The sequence below is a fragment of the Brienomyrus brachyistius genome, chromosome 10 (genome assembly GCF_023856365.1).
Source record: "Brienomyrus brachyistius isolate T26 chromosome 10, BBRACH_0.4, whole genome shotgun sequence".
NCBI lineage: Eukaryota > Metazoa > Chordata > Actinopteri > Osteoglossiformes > Mormyridae > Brienomyrus > Brienomyrus brachyistius.
Window position 1 is genome coordinate 29,924,991 of NC_064542.1, and position 18,554 is coordinate 29,943,544.

The 18,554-nt window shown below is 47.1% G+C and overlaps 1 protein-coding gene across 1 annotated transcript in view; it reads left to right on the forward strand.

Annotated features, from left to right (window-relative positions):
• Nucleotides 1-18,554, forward strand: part of tnmd (tenomodulin) — a 45,521-nt gene that overhangs the window by 1,573 nt on the left and 25,394 nt on the right. The window contains exon 3 of the mRNA XM_049028290.1: nucleotides 2,501-2,632. Within this exon, the coding sequence (XP_048884247.1) occupies nucleotides 2,501-2,632 (132 nt within the window). The remainder of the gene's footprint in view (nucleotides 1-2,500; nucleotides 2,633-18,554) is intronic.

Consider the following 18,554-nt stretch of genomic DNA (forward strand, 5'->3'; position numbering starts at 1 on the left):
GACTTCTGGCAGATTCTGGGGATGGTGACCAGAAAATAGGGGGCGCTGCTGTTTAGGATCAAGCCCCTCCCACAAGTCTCAAATGCATGTTTTCCTGCACTTAACTGGCCGGTGACTGGGGTTACCATGACGACAGCCTTTCACGGTGCCCATCCCAGCCAAAAAGATCGCTGTCCCTGGTGTCCTCCTGCTTCTCTATTCAGACTCCTACCTGAGAGGCAGGTAAACATCAAATGCCCTCTGTGTCTCTTGCCTCCGTGTACCCTGGCACAGTGCAGTCACTCTCCTGGCGTTTTGACAGCTCTGACCGCGTGGGCGGGGGCTGGGGTGGGTGGCTGGTGGGTGTGGGTACGTTCTAAGACATGCCTCATCTCACGCCACCTGAGAGAGCGGCTCCTCTACTCTCAACCTTTATCTAGCGTTGTTTTTTTGTGCTTCCATGAGCTACTTACAGAATTTTATTTGCTAGGAAAGTGTCCAAAACAGCTCCTTTTCTCCTGCACCTCTCTACCACCCCCTTCTGTTTTCTCTCCCTTCTCCATGGTATTGAGCTCTTCTCTCCTTCCCTCCCCACCGTGTGTGGGGGTGACCTCTCCCTTGTCCACATCACGTAGCGCTGGTTCCGTGCTGGGAATTTCCTTTGTGTGGCTCAGGAGTTGACCGGGACACACTGGCTTCTCTGCAGATTTGCTCAGGCATTAACCTCAGGGGTCCTGCTTGCGCCTGCTTGTCAACCCCGCCCTAACGTGGCCATTTTATTAAAGCGAAAGGACACTCACATCTACCTTTGATGTCCCTTTGATGGTCTGAATTTTTGGCTCTGTCCAGCTTTAACAGTTATTTTAACTCTGCAAGCTTCTTTCCCTGTTGAAATCAAAAGCAGCTTCATTCTTAAATCTTTAATCCCTCCCTAGAGGTGACAAATTACCTCCTTAAAGTCGTCACATAATCAGCTGAAACTGATTTAGGATGCAGGGCGGGAACGTAGCCTTGTTTCCCGCTGTTCAGCCTGTGACTGCAGGCAAAGTGTTTTGTGGCACATGATGTCAGTGGGTCGTCTGTGGTCTTTTCATGGGCCTATGTGGTCTTTCCATAGGCAGTCTGCATTCTTTTTATTAGCGATCTGTGGTCATTTTGTGGGAAATCTGTGGTAATTTTGTGAGCAGTCTGTGGTAATTTTGTGAGCAGTGTGCAGTCATTTTGAGAGAAGTCTGTGTTATTTTTATGTACAGTCTTTTCTAGGGAAGTCTGCGGTCATTTTGAGGACTGTCTGCATTTTTTTATGGACAGTCTGTGGCAATTTTGTGAGAAGTATGCAGTCATTTTGTGGGCAGTCTATGGTCATTTTGAGGGTAGTCTGCGGTCATTTTGAGGGCAGTCTGCTGTCATTTTGTGAGCAGCCTGCGGTCATTTTGAGGGCAGTCTGCTGTCATTTTGTGAGCAGTCTGCGGTCATTTTGAGGGCAGTCTGCTGTCATTTTGTGAGCAGCCTGCGGTCATTTTGAGGGCAGTCAGCGGTCATTTTGTGAGCAGCTGCGGTAATTTGGAGGGCAGTCTATGGTATTTTGAGGGTGGTCTGCATTCGTTTTTCAGTCCTTTCACAGTCTATAGACAGCCTTGTCCTTAAAGCCTACATTTATAGCAGCTCCTGGAGTAACACTGGGGGTGCCTGGTCCCCACTCACTCACTCCTCAGCACTAATGCGATTTCAACTCGTCCCCTTTCTGCATTTTATACTTCCTCTAGCCGTCATCCTCAGAGACTCCCCCCCCCCCCCCCCCCCCACCACGCCAGACCATCATCTGTCAGTCACAGCTTTTACTGGGGGAAAAGGCCTCCTTTATCCCTCTGTAAACTCAAATATTTGGCAGTTAGCTTCCGCAGGGAGGAAAAAAAATAACAACATGATCTTTATTAAGCACCCAGAATTCCCACTTACCAACAAATTTGAGTATTTATTTTTTTTACTTTCTCTCTGTAACCGAAATTCCTGCATCCATGCGTCTCTGTCAGTTTGGAGACTTTCAAGCTCGTCTCCCAAGCTAATGCCATGCAGGTGAGCCTTTCAGTTATGATTCATTGATGCCACACTCACTTACCCCTGCCAGCGGTGAATCTGCAGTAATGCTGTGCCGGGTATTAAAAAAAAAAAACAACTATTTAACACATAAACACAAACTCTGAAACAAATAACTAGGCACATGTGCAGAAAATTGTATTCTAATTTGCAACTGTTCGAAAAATGTGTTCGTCAAAAAGTACTGCTTCTAACTATAATTGGATTTAAACTGAACGTTTTGTGGGTACCTTCAGATCCCACATATTCCTTTAAAGTTGCCAGTAAGTAAAACTTGATTTGAGTTCATTATGGATTCTGGATATTAATAACATTAGGAAATGGGAATAGGTTTCTACTCTGATAACTGAAGGTGGTGCCACAGTAAGCTCGTCCTGGACAGGGCGCATCTTCTAACCGCCCTGGCTGCTCCTGGTTCTTCCAGGTGGAGGGTAAGGAGAGGAAGTGTCAGGCGTGCCGCTCCCACCTCTGGCTGGTGGCCCTCGGCTTGGTCCTCCTGTCCCTGACTCTCTGCATTTTCAGCTTGAAGTACTTCTGGAGCCCTGGTCCCAATAAGGTGAGGAAGGCGTCTGGGGTGAGGTGGGTGGTGGGTGGTGGGTGGGGTGCCCACCTAATCCATGTTGGGGCTACTCCAGGTTTTACAAACTGCATTAAAACTGAAAGGTTCCTCCGCTCTGCTAATTAGTTCAGTTCTTATTGTGCTTTTACTGGTTTGTTTCCTTGATTGAGAGACTCATCCAGCTGTTTCACATTAACATCAGTGACACGTGCGTGATTATAAGAGACTGACCAATCAGCACACAGCAAGAGCTCAGCGCCGGAGAAGTGAAATCCGGGTCTTTTTAATTGAAACGGTAGTTTACAAACCCTGTCCTGGCTCACAGTGCCCCCCCCCCTCCTGACATGGATTAGGTGGTCATCCTAGTAGTGGGGGAAATGAAAATTTATTGCCATTTGTACAAGAATGTATCCCATCATCAGAGGTGGCAATTTCATGTCCAGAAAGTAAAAATCCAGACCACGATTTACTTTCAACCAGCCTGATGAGTTACTCTGTGATTGTGACTGTTTATGCTCAACTGGTTGGTTGAAAGTAAATCATGGTCTGGATTTTTACTTTATGGACCTGAAATTGCCACCTCTGCCCATCATGCATCCTGTTTAACAGATGCATACATATAAATGCGGAGCTGGAAATTAAGCCCTCCCCCTCACCTAATGCGAATAATTCAGGCGAAGGGCCAGTACAAAACCCTGAACACCAGCTAGTAAACAAAAAAAATTATGTCAGACTACATTTTTTTTTACTGAAATAGCCCAGATGGCTAGTAGTAGCTTAAGTGCCTCCCCTGTATAGAGGGGCGCTTGGGGTCTATCTACAGGGTCAGCTGTTTGTCCACCATCCAGCACCTCTGAAACATTTTCTACGCCTAAGGATCCCAGCATAGAGATCACATTGCTGGGCATCGGATTCAAAGCAGTGATCTTGGCTTTATTACCACTACACTCTAACCAAATGAACTAACTGGTGATGCCTAGTAGGGGGGCAGCATGGAGCTCGTAGAGTGGAAGAGGGAGCCTTTCCGTTGTACCCTAGAGTGAGATAACCGGGAGGGTGTTTCATCTGGTGGACAATGTCTGAAGGAAAAGCGTGGAGATCTAAGTAAAAGGTGGAGGACAGACCAGTGGAGTTAAATAAGTCTAACAAGTCGGAGGCTAGAGGATTGAGGTTAGATCACACAGAAAGGATGTCCCTTCTCGCCTCTTCACCTTCCTTTTAATTCATTACCCAAGGTAATTGTTTTTAATTACACATTCACATTTTAATAACCGCAATCCCTCAGGTCAGCAAGACGGTGGTCAGAGAAACCTACTTCTGTCTCTGCATGTCGCTGTAGCCTATTTCCCTATTTAGTTATAAGGTAAGAAAGGTAGGACAAGCTTCATTCTCTCAAAGCGAAAGCCGCATGTTTTCCTGGTCAAATGCATTTTTCCTCTGAAAGACCATCACCTTGAGGGCGGCCGTGTGCTTCACAGCGTTCTTTCATGACGTGAAAAAAAAAATAAATCAAACTCGCACAAACTTAAAAAATTTAAATACTTCCCTGTGGAGCTTCTGTCTCTCCGGCACTTTTCAAGTACGGTTCGAAACTTGGATCTTTTACGCACCAAAGGCACACACACACGCACACACACACATACTCCTGCTGCAGTCGGGTGCCTGCGCGTGCCAGTTAAGAGCGTCTGCTGGCATCTTCTGCTGTGACCTAAGTTGTCACTATAAACAGGAATATAAAGGGTGAGTTAGTGAGGCAGCTCTCGACTTACGTAAGTAAATCCAGATTTATGCAAAAAATATTAGCGAAAAGGCTGCAAACACTCCATCCATCCATCCATCCATCCATCCATCCATCCATCCATCCATCCATTTTCCATTTACAGGCAGCACCCTAAGCAGGGATGCCCCAACCTCCATCTCCCCAGACACCATTTCTAGCTCCTCTGGGGGAATAGCACGGCACCCCCAGGCCAGCCGAGTTGATCTCTTCCTGGTTGGATATGCCTGAAACGCCTCCCCAGGGAAGCATCCAGGAGGCACCCTAGACAGATGCCAGGACCACCTCAGATGGTTCCTTTTGATTTGGAGGAACAGTGACTCTATATCGAGTCCCTCTTAAATATCCAAGTTACTCACCCTATCTCTAAGGCTGAGCCCAGACACGCTATGAAGGAAACTCATTTCTTCCACTTGTATGTGCAATCTCATTCTTTTAGTCACTCCTCAAAGTTTGCAACCACAGGTGAGGGTAGAAATGTAGACCGACTAGTAAATTGAAAGCTTCATCTTCCAGCTCAGCTCTCTCTTCACCATCATATCTGCTGACGCTGCACGATCCACATGTTGATCTTCTGCTCCATTCTTCCCTCACTTGTGAACAAGATGCCAAGATATTTAAGCTTCTTTGATTGAAGCAGTAACTCATACCCGACCTCAAGCGGGCAATCCACCCTTCTCCAGTTGAGAACCATGTCCTCAGGTTCAGAAGTACTGATCCTCACTCTGGTCACTTCACACTCGGTTGCAAGCTGGCCCAGTGCACACTGAAGGTTTTAGCTCGATGTAGCCAACAAGACCACATCACCTGCAAATAGCAAAGCTGCGATCCTGAGGTCACCAAACCTGGATCCTGTCCACCTCTTGTCTGTGCCTAGAAATTCTGTCAATAAAAGACTGGTTGGGCAGACTCCCATGAACCCTCTAGTATCCCTTTGAGGGAAAAACTTGTTCCAGTGCTCCATGACCAGCACAGACACCTCATTGCTCCTTTTGAATCCAAGGTATGACCATCGAATAGACGTTCCTCTCCAGTAGCCTGGCATAGGTCTTCCTAAGGAGACTGAGGAGTGTCTGCCAATAGCAAAGGCCTGTCCCTGACTTCCATGCAATATTGAACCTTCAGGAACTCAAGTCAAATCTCTTCCACTGCCGGTTGTCTTACTACTAAAGAGTTTTTCTCCTAGTTCAGTGACCTAGTAATGGGCAAGTCCCTCCCTGTGTCCTCTGGTTCTACTTCCTCCCACGAAGACGTGTCAGTGGGGTTCAGTTAGTCCTTCCACTTATCTCCACCGCTTGACTATATCCGCAACTAAGGTCAACAGCACTCCATCCCCACGGAGAATAGCATGGGCAAAGCCTGGATTCCCCCTGCTCAGTTATCTTTGCTAGAATCTCTTCAATGAATCCATTTTCCATGGCCATACCAGACTCCTCCTACACCCAAGATTTTCCTGCAGCACCCGCCAAAGCCACTTTCTGCTTGTCCTGCCAGTACCTGTCAGCAGCTTCTGGAGTCCCACTAGCTAACCCAGAGTCCCACTAGCTATCCCAGAGTCCCACTAGCTATCCCAGAGTCCCACTAGCTTTCCCAGAGTCCCACTAGCTAGCCCAGAGTCCCACTAGCTAGCCCAGAGTCCCACTAGCTAGCCCAGCTCAAAAGACCTCTTTACCGCTGATGTCCACCACTAGGTTCAGAGGTTGCTGCCACGACAGGCACCAACAACCTTGCGGCCAGGGCAACAGACTTGGCATTTTTGTGGGGGACACCAGGCCACTAGGGGCACACTGGGAGGGTTGCGATAATATTGCACTCTTTGCACCACCATCTCGGTGCAACTATATTCAATACACTACAAACAGTGATAGGAGATAACATTATATAAAACGTTTTACACAAGCAAAATAAATAAAACAAAAGTAAACAATATAAAGAGAAAACGGATGCTTATGTTTGTGACCAATGCACACAGAAAGCAAACTGGTTGTGAGCTACCTGCTGTCTGTTATCAGGATGATGTTAATCATCTGGTTTATTATTATTATTATTATTATTATTATTATTATTATTATTATTATTATTATTATGTTAATCAATCGTCAAGCTGTGGCCTGAGGTGTTGTGGTGCCAGGTGCACTTATAAACACCCTAATGTCTGAACACGGTGTTTGTTATGTGAGAAGATCAACAACAAAGCACCACTCAGGGATGCAGTCCTTCACTGGGGTGAACTCCAAGATACTAGCACCAAACCAGGGGGTTATGAGTAGACCCACACCTGCCACGCACCTCCCCCTAAGGCAACACATGCCTGCAAGTAAATTTATATGAAAATACAGTATTTAAAATCTTTTCATATTTTTTTGTGTTCCTTAGTACATTTTACTGGTTTTGGCCCATGTGTTTTTTGGTAGATGTCTTGAATGGCATGGGGGTTGTACCCAGCTGATGCAAAATGTGGTTACTGTCAGTGTCTCCTGCTTCACCTTGTTCTTTCGTACTGCTGTCTTGGAGACGTTGAGCCTGGAAGCAGCCTGCCTCGTAGTGTAGACATCTGCCAGCAGAACCAGGATTAAACCACGATTTAAAAATTCAGATTTTTTTAAAATATGGAGTGGTTTCTTATTTTTTTCCAGAGCCGTATATCAGTTTGTGAAAGTGGGGGTCTGTAATGGGAATATCCTGGAATTCCCCCCCCTACCTTTTTTAAGCCTGGGTGTGGAGTGGTAGCATGAAATATGGTGGATTGTGCTGTTTTTAGCGATACACTGCAGCTGCCTCGCAGTGGGGGGGCCGCCGGTGGGGCTCAAACTCTAGTCTCCAGCACAAAAGCTGGTCCTGAGCCTCCACCTGCAGCTCCACCTTCGGGTTTGGATCTTCCAGTGAGGCAGCTTGAGCTGATCATGCAACAATCCACCCTCCTGTAATGTAAACATGCTCACTCAACCGCGGCCCAAAACCACACGTGTTCTGTGTCCTGTGACGAGCTAACGCTCTGTGTGGGGTGTGTCCCTCTGTCAATGCCACCCCCCCCCCCCCCCCACCACCTTTCCTCCATACTTTGGCGCTAATGGAAACTGCATAGTTTTGTCTTCAGAAAACCGTTTTGTTATATTACAGCAGAAGCCAACCAGGCAGAAGGATAAAATGACTTTCAGATAGTCGTGCACTTAAATTAGTCATTGTTTTTATTATTAATTTTATAAAGCTTTGGGTATCAGGCCTGCCTCATCATTCAGAGATATTGGAGATAGATCACTGTTCATTATGTGAGCTGTGTACGATAAAACTAATTTTCTTTCCCTCGGTCTTATAAACTGGTTCTCCTCAGTGTAAAACCAGCACTGAATTACCATCAAATTGGAAATGACCTCTGAATAGTTAGAAAAGTGGAAGGAAAAAAAGAATGTGTGGAAAAATATAAAGTTACCAGCTGTCTTGGCCCCTTTCTCTGAAAGACATTTAATAAAATGAATTATAGTTTCCTGCATTCTGCAGCGAATGGTATTTACAAATATATTATTTAAATTTGTACAGGTACAAACCGGCTCTCAAGCAAATTATTAACAAGCATAATGTTTAGTGGAGAACTTTGTATGGAAGTCACTTTGATTCAATTTATTATTCCACAAATTTATATATCAATTTATTATTCCACAAACAAAAATGCATGTGTGGAAATGAAAGGAATTTGACATGTATCCAAATTGGCTATATCTGTAGGCAAAGCAGCTGATTCCCACTCTCTAGTAGAGTATAGTAGAGTATACATGGAGTAAAGTAGTGTGTGGTGAGGGTGATGACTCATTCATGCTTACATTACTCTTCTCTCTGTCTTAAGAAATGTAGCCATTTACTCACCGGCACATGCATTATATCTAATTAAGCAAATGTGCATAATTAAAGCATTTTGCAGTTTCCGTTTCCTACCTGCTGTGGGTGGATTTGAGCCACCAGCTTCCCTGTATTTTGGGACCAAAAGCTTTAAATCGACTCTGGCAATTTCCACGTGTGTCTGTATGCAAATCCGGTCAGCCATATAACCTGTGGCTTTCACACCAATTTATGGTCCGAAGGACTTAAACTTTCCCCTGCTGTAATTGGAGAGCCTCTGCCTGGGTGTCCATCCTGCAAAATGACATGTTCTCACGCTCGATGGAAAGTGTGTGTGTGTGGAGGGGGGGAGGCTTAGGTGTCTAATTTTTTCCCGTTCCCGTCAAAGACGGGAAAATAAGCCAGCTGAGGAACACTGAAGAGCTCACCGGTAATTCTAAACAAGGGCAGCCACTGTGAGCTCTGCCTTTTCTCAGAAAGCACCTTTTAATGGAAAGAAATCCTCCGTTCCACGACCAGAAATAAATATTCAGCCAGGCTGCGCGGCTGCTAAACAGATACAGTGATCGTTTCTCATCTTGTGTGATGAATTTGTTTTTTTTTTCTCTCTCTTGCACGGATGGTACGGAGTCATAAATTATGTGGCGTGCGGAATTTTCAGATTCTCGAAAGCCGTGAAGGATTTTTTCCGCCGCGCATTTAAACAGTGAGAGAATAATAACAACCCTCAGATTCTGTGCCTCGATCAAATTATCTCTCCGTTAGCGGCAGATGTTGATAGCCTTCTGGGAGGAGGTCAGGAAAGGCACTGGACCCACCACATTGTCCTTGTGTGAGCGGGGTGCCCACATTGTACACGCACTGAGGGTTATGAAGGCTAATCTGGCCACGGGGAATATGCGTGCGTTTAAAGATGCTGCATATCGACGGTACTAGAACCTGACCACTCTCTCCCGCCGGGACTGGCCAGGTCAGGGGAGTGTGACCGGGAGGATAGATGGTTCACCGTTAATCAGCCTGCTCCTGGACGGTTACCGGCGTGTTTGCAGCCTCCCTCCCCAGGATTAATTAGCTGCGTGCTCTATTCTTTGTCCTTGGTAAATATTTAATGGCGACGGTGACTGAGCTATCACGTTGACTATAATAAAGGGGGGTCAGCTCTGACCGGTGGCCCTCGTTTCGATTGCTGGGAGTGGCCAGCCCCTGAAAAACTAGAGGGCCCCCTATGTCCAGCTGGGGTCCCCATCAACCCCTAATGGGGTCACTGGGGGAGGGGACTGTTTGTGGCCCTCGGCGATGCTGCACCTCGGAGCATTTCGCTGTTATCTGTATGTGCGATCGCCACCGAGGGGGAAACAGTGATGTGATTTTCAGAATGTTTTTGTTGGAGGAGGTAGATGTGGGGGTGGGGGTGGGGGGGCGGGATCGCTCACATGAATAATCAGGTGTGATTTTTTTTGGTCGTATATTTCACTCCTGCTGCCGCGTGCTTCTCATTTCTCCATTTAGACAGTCATTCCGAGTGCTTACCTCTTCACGTAAAAAGAAAAGAACCCCCCCCCCCGAGCGTTGCATTATCCTGCAGCTGGGGTGCCGACCGGGGCTGGAGGGGTGGCAGGTTTTTTTTAATTTGACCCCGTTTTTGTGCTGTCGCTTAGCCCAGTTCTCAAATAGCCAGCGAGAGACCCTGAAGGTGACCGTAAGGTCGCGGCGACCTGGGCAGTCGCCGTGGTTACTGCTCGCACCCGATTCCCCACGTACACCAAGGAGCCCCTCGTCTGTCTTGCGGCAGCGGCGCAGAGCTGCATGTTTCCACACGGGGGCCCTGAAGGGGCCGGCCACGTGGCAGATGGATCCCAGGACTTATATATCACCACAGCGCCACGTGGCCCGGGGTAAATCCATCCCCCGCCCCCCCCCCCACAGTGAGGGCCAGCCCCTGCTGCCGTCTCCTGTGCCTGGCTTTGCATTAACTGCCACAGAAAGGTAATTTGTTCACTGAATTGTATTTCAATATGACATTGTAGCCACTTGGGGACTCTTTTTTAATTACTTACAAACATATGTTCTTACCAGTGGCTGGGGGGGAGAGAGAGAGCGAGTTTGCCATCATTTTTCCTGCCAATTTATGTTTATGCTTGAGAGGCGACTCCCCCGACGCTGAGTCCTGGCTCGGGGCAGGAATCAGACTCCCCCCCCCCCAACAATATTATACAATATTACCCGGTAATGCATACACCCACTGCACCTGCTACTGGTCAAGGCTCGATTGTTCCCGATTTTCCTCTGTTACAATAAATCCTGTTAATTATTAACTGTCTTTGAAGTTATATCCATTTAAATTAGGCTTTTTTTTTATTCAAACCTTGTGCTTTTAAATAATTTGTTTTCAAAAAGTAATGCGATATTGACTTGCTGTATCACTTTGTAAAAATGAGGTTGCTCACCTGGAAACACCACCCCCCTCCCTCCCCCCGTAATGTCAGCAGGCTACAGCCCACAGATTGCTCTCCCCGGAGATCTGATCACTCTCTCTGCATCCTTTGGAAGCTTAGTTATGTGTTACGGCGTTTTCATACTTCAGCTCTTCGAAGTTCGTTTTTTGACGTCGACAAGAAAGTTCAGGTGACCAGAAGATCACGGTCCCATGGGCCTTTGGATATATGACGGTCAGCCGCTTCATGTTCACCAGTCCCACCCTTACCATGTGCCACTGTAGCAATTCGCGGTCATACTGTCTAAGGGTGTAATTTCCGGCAGCTTCCGTGCAGCTCCGTGTAGTTTGTGTGTAATCGGGTTGGGAACGGGGCAGAAAATGCGGATTACCCAAGACATAGGATAAAGCCCGGCGGATCGGGCACCGGCTTCCGTGTTCCCATTACGGAAAGGTGGAATATTTTGTATTGTTACTTGCTACTGGGAGTCTCTGGAGAGGCGGAGGGAGTAAAATCCCCCCCACACAAGCAATCACCCCTGATTTGACACATCAGGCTCATCCTCAGCATCTGCACCTGCTTGGGTTCCGTCAGCCCCGGATGAAGCGCCGGTTGGGGGTTTCACTGCCCCCAGAACCTGAGGGGTACTGTACACATTTCCTGTAGACCAGCTTTATGATGCAAGACTTCCAGGCGACAGCTGAATGAGCTGGGAGTGGCTTCTGTTGCACTATCCCGGGAGGATAGAGGAGAGATTCTGGGAAGTGTCGTTACCAAGGAAGTCCAGCTGCCCGGCATCCCGTGGCACCGTGCCCATGGGAACGCTCGCCGTCTCCCCGGCGGTCCCCTGCCGTAGACCTGGCTGAGCTTTCACGTTTCGCATCCTGTTTGCTGCAGTCTGCGGCTGCTGTCACTACGCATCTCGGGCCAACCCATCCCACCTCGCTGCCCCGGTCTGCAGACCCCCTCCTCTCCACTCCACTTCTGTAATAGATGCTCATTTTCTGTCTGTAAACCTTTGAACTAGCTATGTTACCTGTGAGTTTACCTCCCCAAAAATGCAGCACCGCCTACGTATGACTTTTCTCTTGACAGTTGGCCCCCTCCCTCAGGGGATCAGGGACCAGCAGGTTCAAAGCCCACGAGAGAGTTGGTGGCTGGATTCTTAAGAAAAACTTGCATGCTCTGTTGTTTGTGTGTAGCATTAATCGGGATTTGTATGTGTATTAGAGGCGCCTTTAAAGGCCCTGTTAAAAACAGGGTCTGCGATAAGAATGCCTTTGTTTCCTAAGGTCAGTCCTGGTGGTCAGTCAGTATCTGGTTCTATCACTCAAATTATTTTTTAAAGCACATTATTTGTGTTTTGCTGTTAGTACATAAGCGTGTGAGTGACATATGGGAACAAACTGCTCATGTGTGACACTAAAGGTGCTTCTGAGGTAGACGTCAATCACCGAGTCAGGCAAAGATGTTCTTCACAGAGTCACTCGTGTGGTTTGGTTGACGCACCATGACTGATAGACTCTTATTGTGTTCCGCCGGAGCGTTCCAGACGCACATAGCTGGAAGGGCTTGGTCCGTTGGGGGATCTACCAGCAGGCTGCTGGGAATGTTGAGTATTGCGTGTCGTATTGCTGCTTCCACGAGGCGCCGTTCCTGCTCGCTCACGATCCCGAGACTAGACGGCGTTTCTGCTCGGCTAAACGGCAACTTTCCCAGCCAGATGTTCCTAATTCGCTTCGCTGGGCGCCCGTGTCACAGTCAGGGGGTGTCGCTTCCTTTCAGAGTAGTCTCTGAAGATGTTGAAAAATGCAGCTAGCCCCCTCGCCCCCCCGACCACCACCACCACCAAGACTGGACATGCTGATGAAGAGTAACTGGAGCAGGACCAAGCACCAACTTCACATGGGTGGAAATCTGTGTGATACAGGCCAGTGGGGGCAGATTATTCCCTAAAACTCTTGGCTGAAAAAATGAACGGTGTACAATGGAGAAAAAAAGAGAAGCACGGGGGAAATGAAATTAACATGAGCAAGCATTGCATCGGAATCTCATTTGCTTTACGATGCAAAACATGACATACTTATGGCACCTTGAAAATTACCGCCGGAATTTGAGAGGACGTGTTTCTCATCCGTAAATAAACAAACATCACGGAGCAATGCCGCATGTCTTTTCCTGCGGATCCAATCACATCCGCAGGTGCCTTCCGGTTGATGATTGTGAAGCTTACCCTGAAATCTCTTTTTCATTTTTTTTGAATGCCTGATATACGCCGATCCTCCGATGAGCTTGAGAAATTGAAATGTGTAACCTGACGTCTAGTGCAGCCAGCCACAGCGGATCCATCTCTGAGATGTCGCTTGGACTCCCTGGGCTTGTCCCCCATAGTCGATCCGCTCGCTGGGTCATTCCCTCGCCGCCCTCGGCGCGAAGGCCGGGTGGGATATCGAGACGCGGTCATGGCTGACAAGCTCAGCTGGCGAATTGAATCCCGGGAAGATGAGGCTCATCCCTTCACTTCCGAGATAAAGACGGAGAGGAAATCTCTGAGCATCTTCTCCCTGCATCTCCAACCTTTTCGGGTCCCGGGATAGGCATCTGTGTCTGAAATTAGATTTGGTTGGGAGATCGCATTCCAAAACACGTTGTCCTTGGACGCCATCATGCTCAGCTGTTTGACTTTAGTGCTGTCAAAGCTCTCTGCTTTCTATTACAGTCTTATGCTGCCGTGGAAGCAGAGACGACAAGATACTGCGTTCATCCTCTTTTTTAGTCTTTTTTATTATTTCGTCGAATCGCCTTAAAGCAGCCCGAAGGCCTTGGCTCAGTCCGTGACTCATATCTGCCTGCGCACACACCGCAGCTGAACCTCGAGCCCATCTGCAGAGTATCTAATAAAAGGATTTGCTGAAACTCACCCCATGAAAAGGGTTCCTCTGGCAGCATTCTTCAGTGTCCTTGTCAGTAAGAGGGCTCTTGCCGCATTCAATGGTAAAGGTTTAGCAATAAATGATGTAACCTGCATTGTGACCTTCAACGACTCTGATATCATATTTTTGAAAAAATGCCTCTTGCATTTCCCACTGTTTCCAGGCTCAGTCGTGTTGCTTCCACTGTACAGTGATGCCTTTGAACTTGACCGAATGACTTGGTGGACTCATCGCCATAGAGATCACCATCATCCAGGCCATTTTCCATTGTATAGTTTGCAATGCCAGCCTAGGGTGTCTCAATATCATGTTATTAATATATGTCTATTATATTGAAAGCATGAAAATAATGATACATCAATTGAGTAAATATTTAGAGAATTTAATGCGGTCAGCGTTGACTCAGAGTCTCCTAACTTCGGCTCGTTGCGTGTTTTCCATGCCCGATCAACTTGGCAGGTTTGCCTGGGCATTCTCAAGTCACCGGAGAGCTCACAAGTCACCGGAGCACTCACAAGTCACCGGAGCGCTCACAAGTCAAGGGAGCGCTCACAAGTCACCGGAGCGCTCACAAGTCAAGGGAGCGCTCACAAATCACCGGAGCATTCACAAGTCAAGGGAGCGCTCACAAGTCAAGGGAGCGCTCACAAGTCACCGGAGCGCTCACAAGTCAAGGGAGCGCTCACAAGTCACCGGAGCGCTCACAAGTCAAGGGAGCGCTCACAAGTCAAGGGAGCGCTCACAAGTCACCGGAGCGCTCACAAGTCACCGGAGCGCTCACAAGTCAAGGGAGCGCTCACAAGTCACCGGAGCATTCACAAGTCAAGGGAGCGCTCACAAGTCAAGGGAGCGCTCACAAGTCACCGGAGCGCTCACAAGTCAAGGGAGCGCTCACAAGTCAAGGGAGCGCTCACAAGTCAAGGGAGCGCTCACAAGTCACCGGAGCGCTCACAACTCACCGGAGCGCTCACAAGTCACCGGAGCGCTCACAAGTCACCCTCGCCATGGCGGTTTTCACATCCTTTTCGCGGATCCTCAATAGCACTGACACGAAGGCTCTGACGAGGCTCTTCAAGGACTCCCCTTCGTTGCGATGAAGCCGCTCGGCTTCTGTTTTCCGTAGCTGTGTTTCTCTTTTACCAACTCCGATTGCTTTGGCTTAGTGCTCTGTGCGTGGGTGGTTGTGTGTGTGCATTTTATATATACTGTAGATTTATAATGTATTGTTTGACTGAGTTTGAGATATAATGTGCCAGAAGACTGTGGGGGGAACGGCCGCTTTAGATGACTTTAGTTGATATTTATACCGTCCTCTCACCGGTGTAATGAAACCACAGGTTAGTCCTACCTTCACATCTATTCTCGACCGGCGTACTGTGGGCCAGGCGGAGGTGGGTGGGGCGGGCAGGCAGTGGTGGCTTTCATGGCCAGAAGGCCTGTGAATGCCAGGTCGGGTGTTTCGGGGGGTCCTGTCCTCCACTTCCGCTCCCGAATGAAAGCAGCACAGGTGCCGGGCCAACCCCGGACTAGCCCCCAACCCGAGGCGGCGGCCCCACTCTTACTCTCCATTTAAATCAGTTCCATTGGGCTTATTTTATATATAGCCTCCTTCAGCTGGCCCACTTCAGGCACTGAAAATAGGATCTGGCATTAGGAGCAGGCCTGAAAGCATAAAAATAAGTAAGAAATATTGTACATAGACAGGAAAGAAATTAGCATTATACAGTTCTAAATGTTAGTGTTAATAAAAAACAACAGTGGCAGGGGCAGTGGCAGGATGGACATGCAGAAGCAGTAGGGGGAACATACCTTACACAACCAGGATGGAGGGGCAGGCATTGCGGGGACAGCTTTCCTACTGTTGACTTCTGGTTGATTTTTTTTTGTCAACATGCGGCCGCCTGGTCAGTTGAGACTGGTTCCAAGGGCTCGCATGTATCATTTGAGCAGTAAACAGAAATCCGACAGACACCTGAAGCTGTTTAAAGCCCTGACTGTATTTGACTCTGTTCAAACTAATTCATTTAGTTAAGCAGAGTCAAACCGGTTTAAGATAAGAAAAGCATCTCACCTCGACTGGGAGCATACCACAGATCCCATTAAGACAATGTGGCGGTCAGATGGCGCCATCACCCTGCCAGCCAATTGCTGGTCTCCGTGGTTACTTTACTCCCTGCTGTTCGCTGAATTTGGTTTTGCGAGCTGGAAACATTGAAATGAAGATTAAATTAAGACTAAATTTTAGAGAACAGGGAAGAGGAGAGGCATATTAAAGAGGTGTAATAAAAGAGTGAATAAGCCCTTATGTTAGGCTTGGGACTCATCTACGGGCAGCAGAGTGACAGTAAAAGGGAGAGGATGGATGAAGCTGAAGCACAGTGGAGTTTGGGTGCCATATTCAAACAGCAGGAGGCCAGAGACACACAGATAATGGGTGGAGGAGGAGTAAGAGACGAAGATTATATTGATGTTTTGGTAGCGCTTTACTTAAGGTCATGTTTTTGGTCATTTATAAACACATTCAAAATGCTTTATAATGCATTCACAAAGCATTATAATCATGACTATAAATATGTCTAAAAAGGCGTAACACATTATAGCCATGTTTATTATGCATTATTACTGCCTTATGAAGCTCTCATCTATAATGCACTATAGGTACCTTTATAATACATTACAAGGCATCCTTGCTGCTTATACAGACCATTATAATTCATTATGAAGGTGCATTATATTGCCAAAATACATTGGGACACCTGCATTTACACACACATGAACTTTAATGACACCCTCTTCTTAATGCATAGGCTTTAATATGGAGTGGGCCTACTCTTTGCAGCTATACCTTCTTCAGCTCTTCTGGGAAGGCTGTCCATAAGGTTTAGGAGTGGAATTTTTGACCATTTTTCCAGGAGAACATTTGTGAGGTCAGGCACTGGTGTTGGACGAGAAGGGCTGGCTCTAATTCATCCCAAAGGTGTTCTATTAGGTTGAGGTCAAGGCTCTGCATAGGCCAGTCAAGTTCCTCCACACCAGACTCGCTCATCCATGTCCTTTTGTGCTCTGGTGTTCCATATTGGAACAGGAAGGGTCCATCCCCAAACTGTTCACACAAAGCAGGAAGAATAAAATTGTCTAAAAAGACTTCAAATGCTACAGCATTAAGAGATGCTTTCACTGGAACTAAGGGGCCAGGGCCAAGCCCAACCCCTGAAAAACACCCCCACACCATAATCCCCCCTCCTCCAAACTTTATACTTTACAGGCAAGTACCGTTCTCCTGGAAACCACCAAACCCAAACTCGTCCATCGGATTGCCAGACAGAAAAGCGTGATTCATCACTCCAGAGAACATGTCTTTCACTGCTCTAGAATCCAGTTGTGGCGTGCTTTACACCACTGTATCTGATGCTTTTCAAAGTTCAACACATAGTGATGCATTTCACTATGTGTTGTACTTTGTATAACTATGTATGTGACAATTAAAGAGTCTCGAATCTTGAGAATCTTGAATCTTGCATTGCACTTCGTGATGTAAGGCTTGGATGCAATTGCTAAGCCATGGAAACCCATTCCATGAAGTTCTCTACACACTGTTCTTGAGCTAATCTGAAGGCCACATGAAGTTTGGAGGTCTGTAGCTATTGACTCTGCAGACATCTACACACCATGCGCCTCAGCATGTGTTGTCCTCGCTCTGTGATTTGATGCGGCCTGCCACTTCATGGCTGAGTGGCTGTTGTTCCCAATCACTTCCACTTTGGTATAATACCACTAACAGTTGGTCGTGGAATATTTAGTAGCATGGAAATGTTAAAAATGGACTTATCGCACAGGTGGCATCCTATCAAGGTGCCTGGCTTGAATTCACTGAGCTCCTGAGAGTGACCCATTCTTTCGCTAATGTCTGTAGAAGCAGTATGCATGCTTGATTTTATACAACCGTGGCTATGGAAGTGATGAAACACCTTAATTCAATGATTTTGAGGAGTGTCCCAATACTTTTGGCAATATAGTGTATTTATGGTGCATTATGGATGAGAGCTTCATAAAGCATTCATAACACACAAAATACATGGTTATAATGTGTTATGCCTTGTGATAAATTTATATATAGCCATGTTTATAATGCTTTATGAATGCATTATTATTTGTTATGAATGTGTTTATAAATAGCTAAAAACATGGCCTCAGTAAAGTGTTACAGATTTTTTTATTGATTTCTTACTAGGTTGCGAAGCATTCAAAAAGGAAGCTGTAATCGGAGTTGGAACTTCTGTCACGCAGCTAACTGCGTTAATACTATAGCAGGTATTTTGAGAGCGATGTGTGTCTCAGGGGCTTATGATTCATTGGCCTTTGATCAGAAGGCCACTGGTACAAATCCCAGGATTGGCAGAGTGACGTCACCGTAGGGGGCCCCGAGAGAGGCTCTGAATCCTCAATTGCACCAGGGACTGGCTGATTCTGCGTCCTCAAAAATGTATGTTGCTTTGGATAAAAGTTCCTGCTAAATAAGTAAATGTACATAATAAGAATTATGTGGTTGCATATCCGGTGTCTTGAGCTGGCCAGGTGCCGCCCACGCGGTTAATGCATGGTGCCCTAGACAGGACGGCTCCGCGCGCGTCAGCTGTAAATTTGGATTACGCCTACAGGTCCGCATTACTATCGCAAAGTCCATTAACTCCGGGGCCGTACGGTACTGGGGTTCATGGCGAAACTCCGCGAACTAAAAATAGGCGTTCCTCGCTCTCCAATGCCTGCCTAAACTGGACTTCGGAATGAAGCATCTCTGTGTTCTGCACATTCTGCATTCCGAGGCATAATTTTCTGGTCCTGGAGAAACAGAGCTCCACATCTTGCCAGAGAAAACCGCAAGCAGCCCTTTGGCCCTGAAGGTTTGGTATAAAAAATCCTTTAAAATGTATGACACAGTC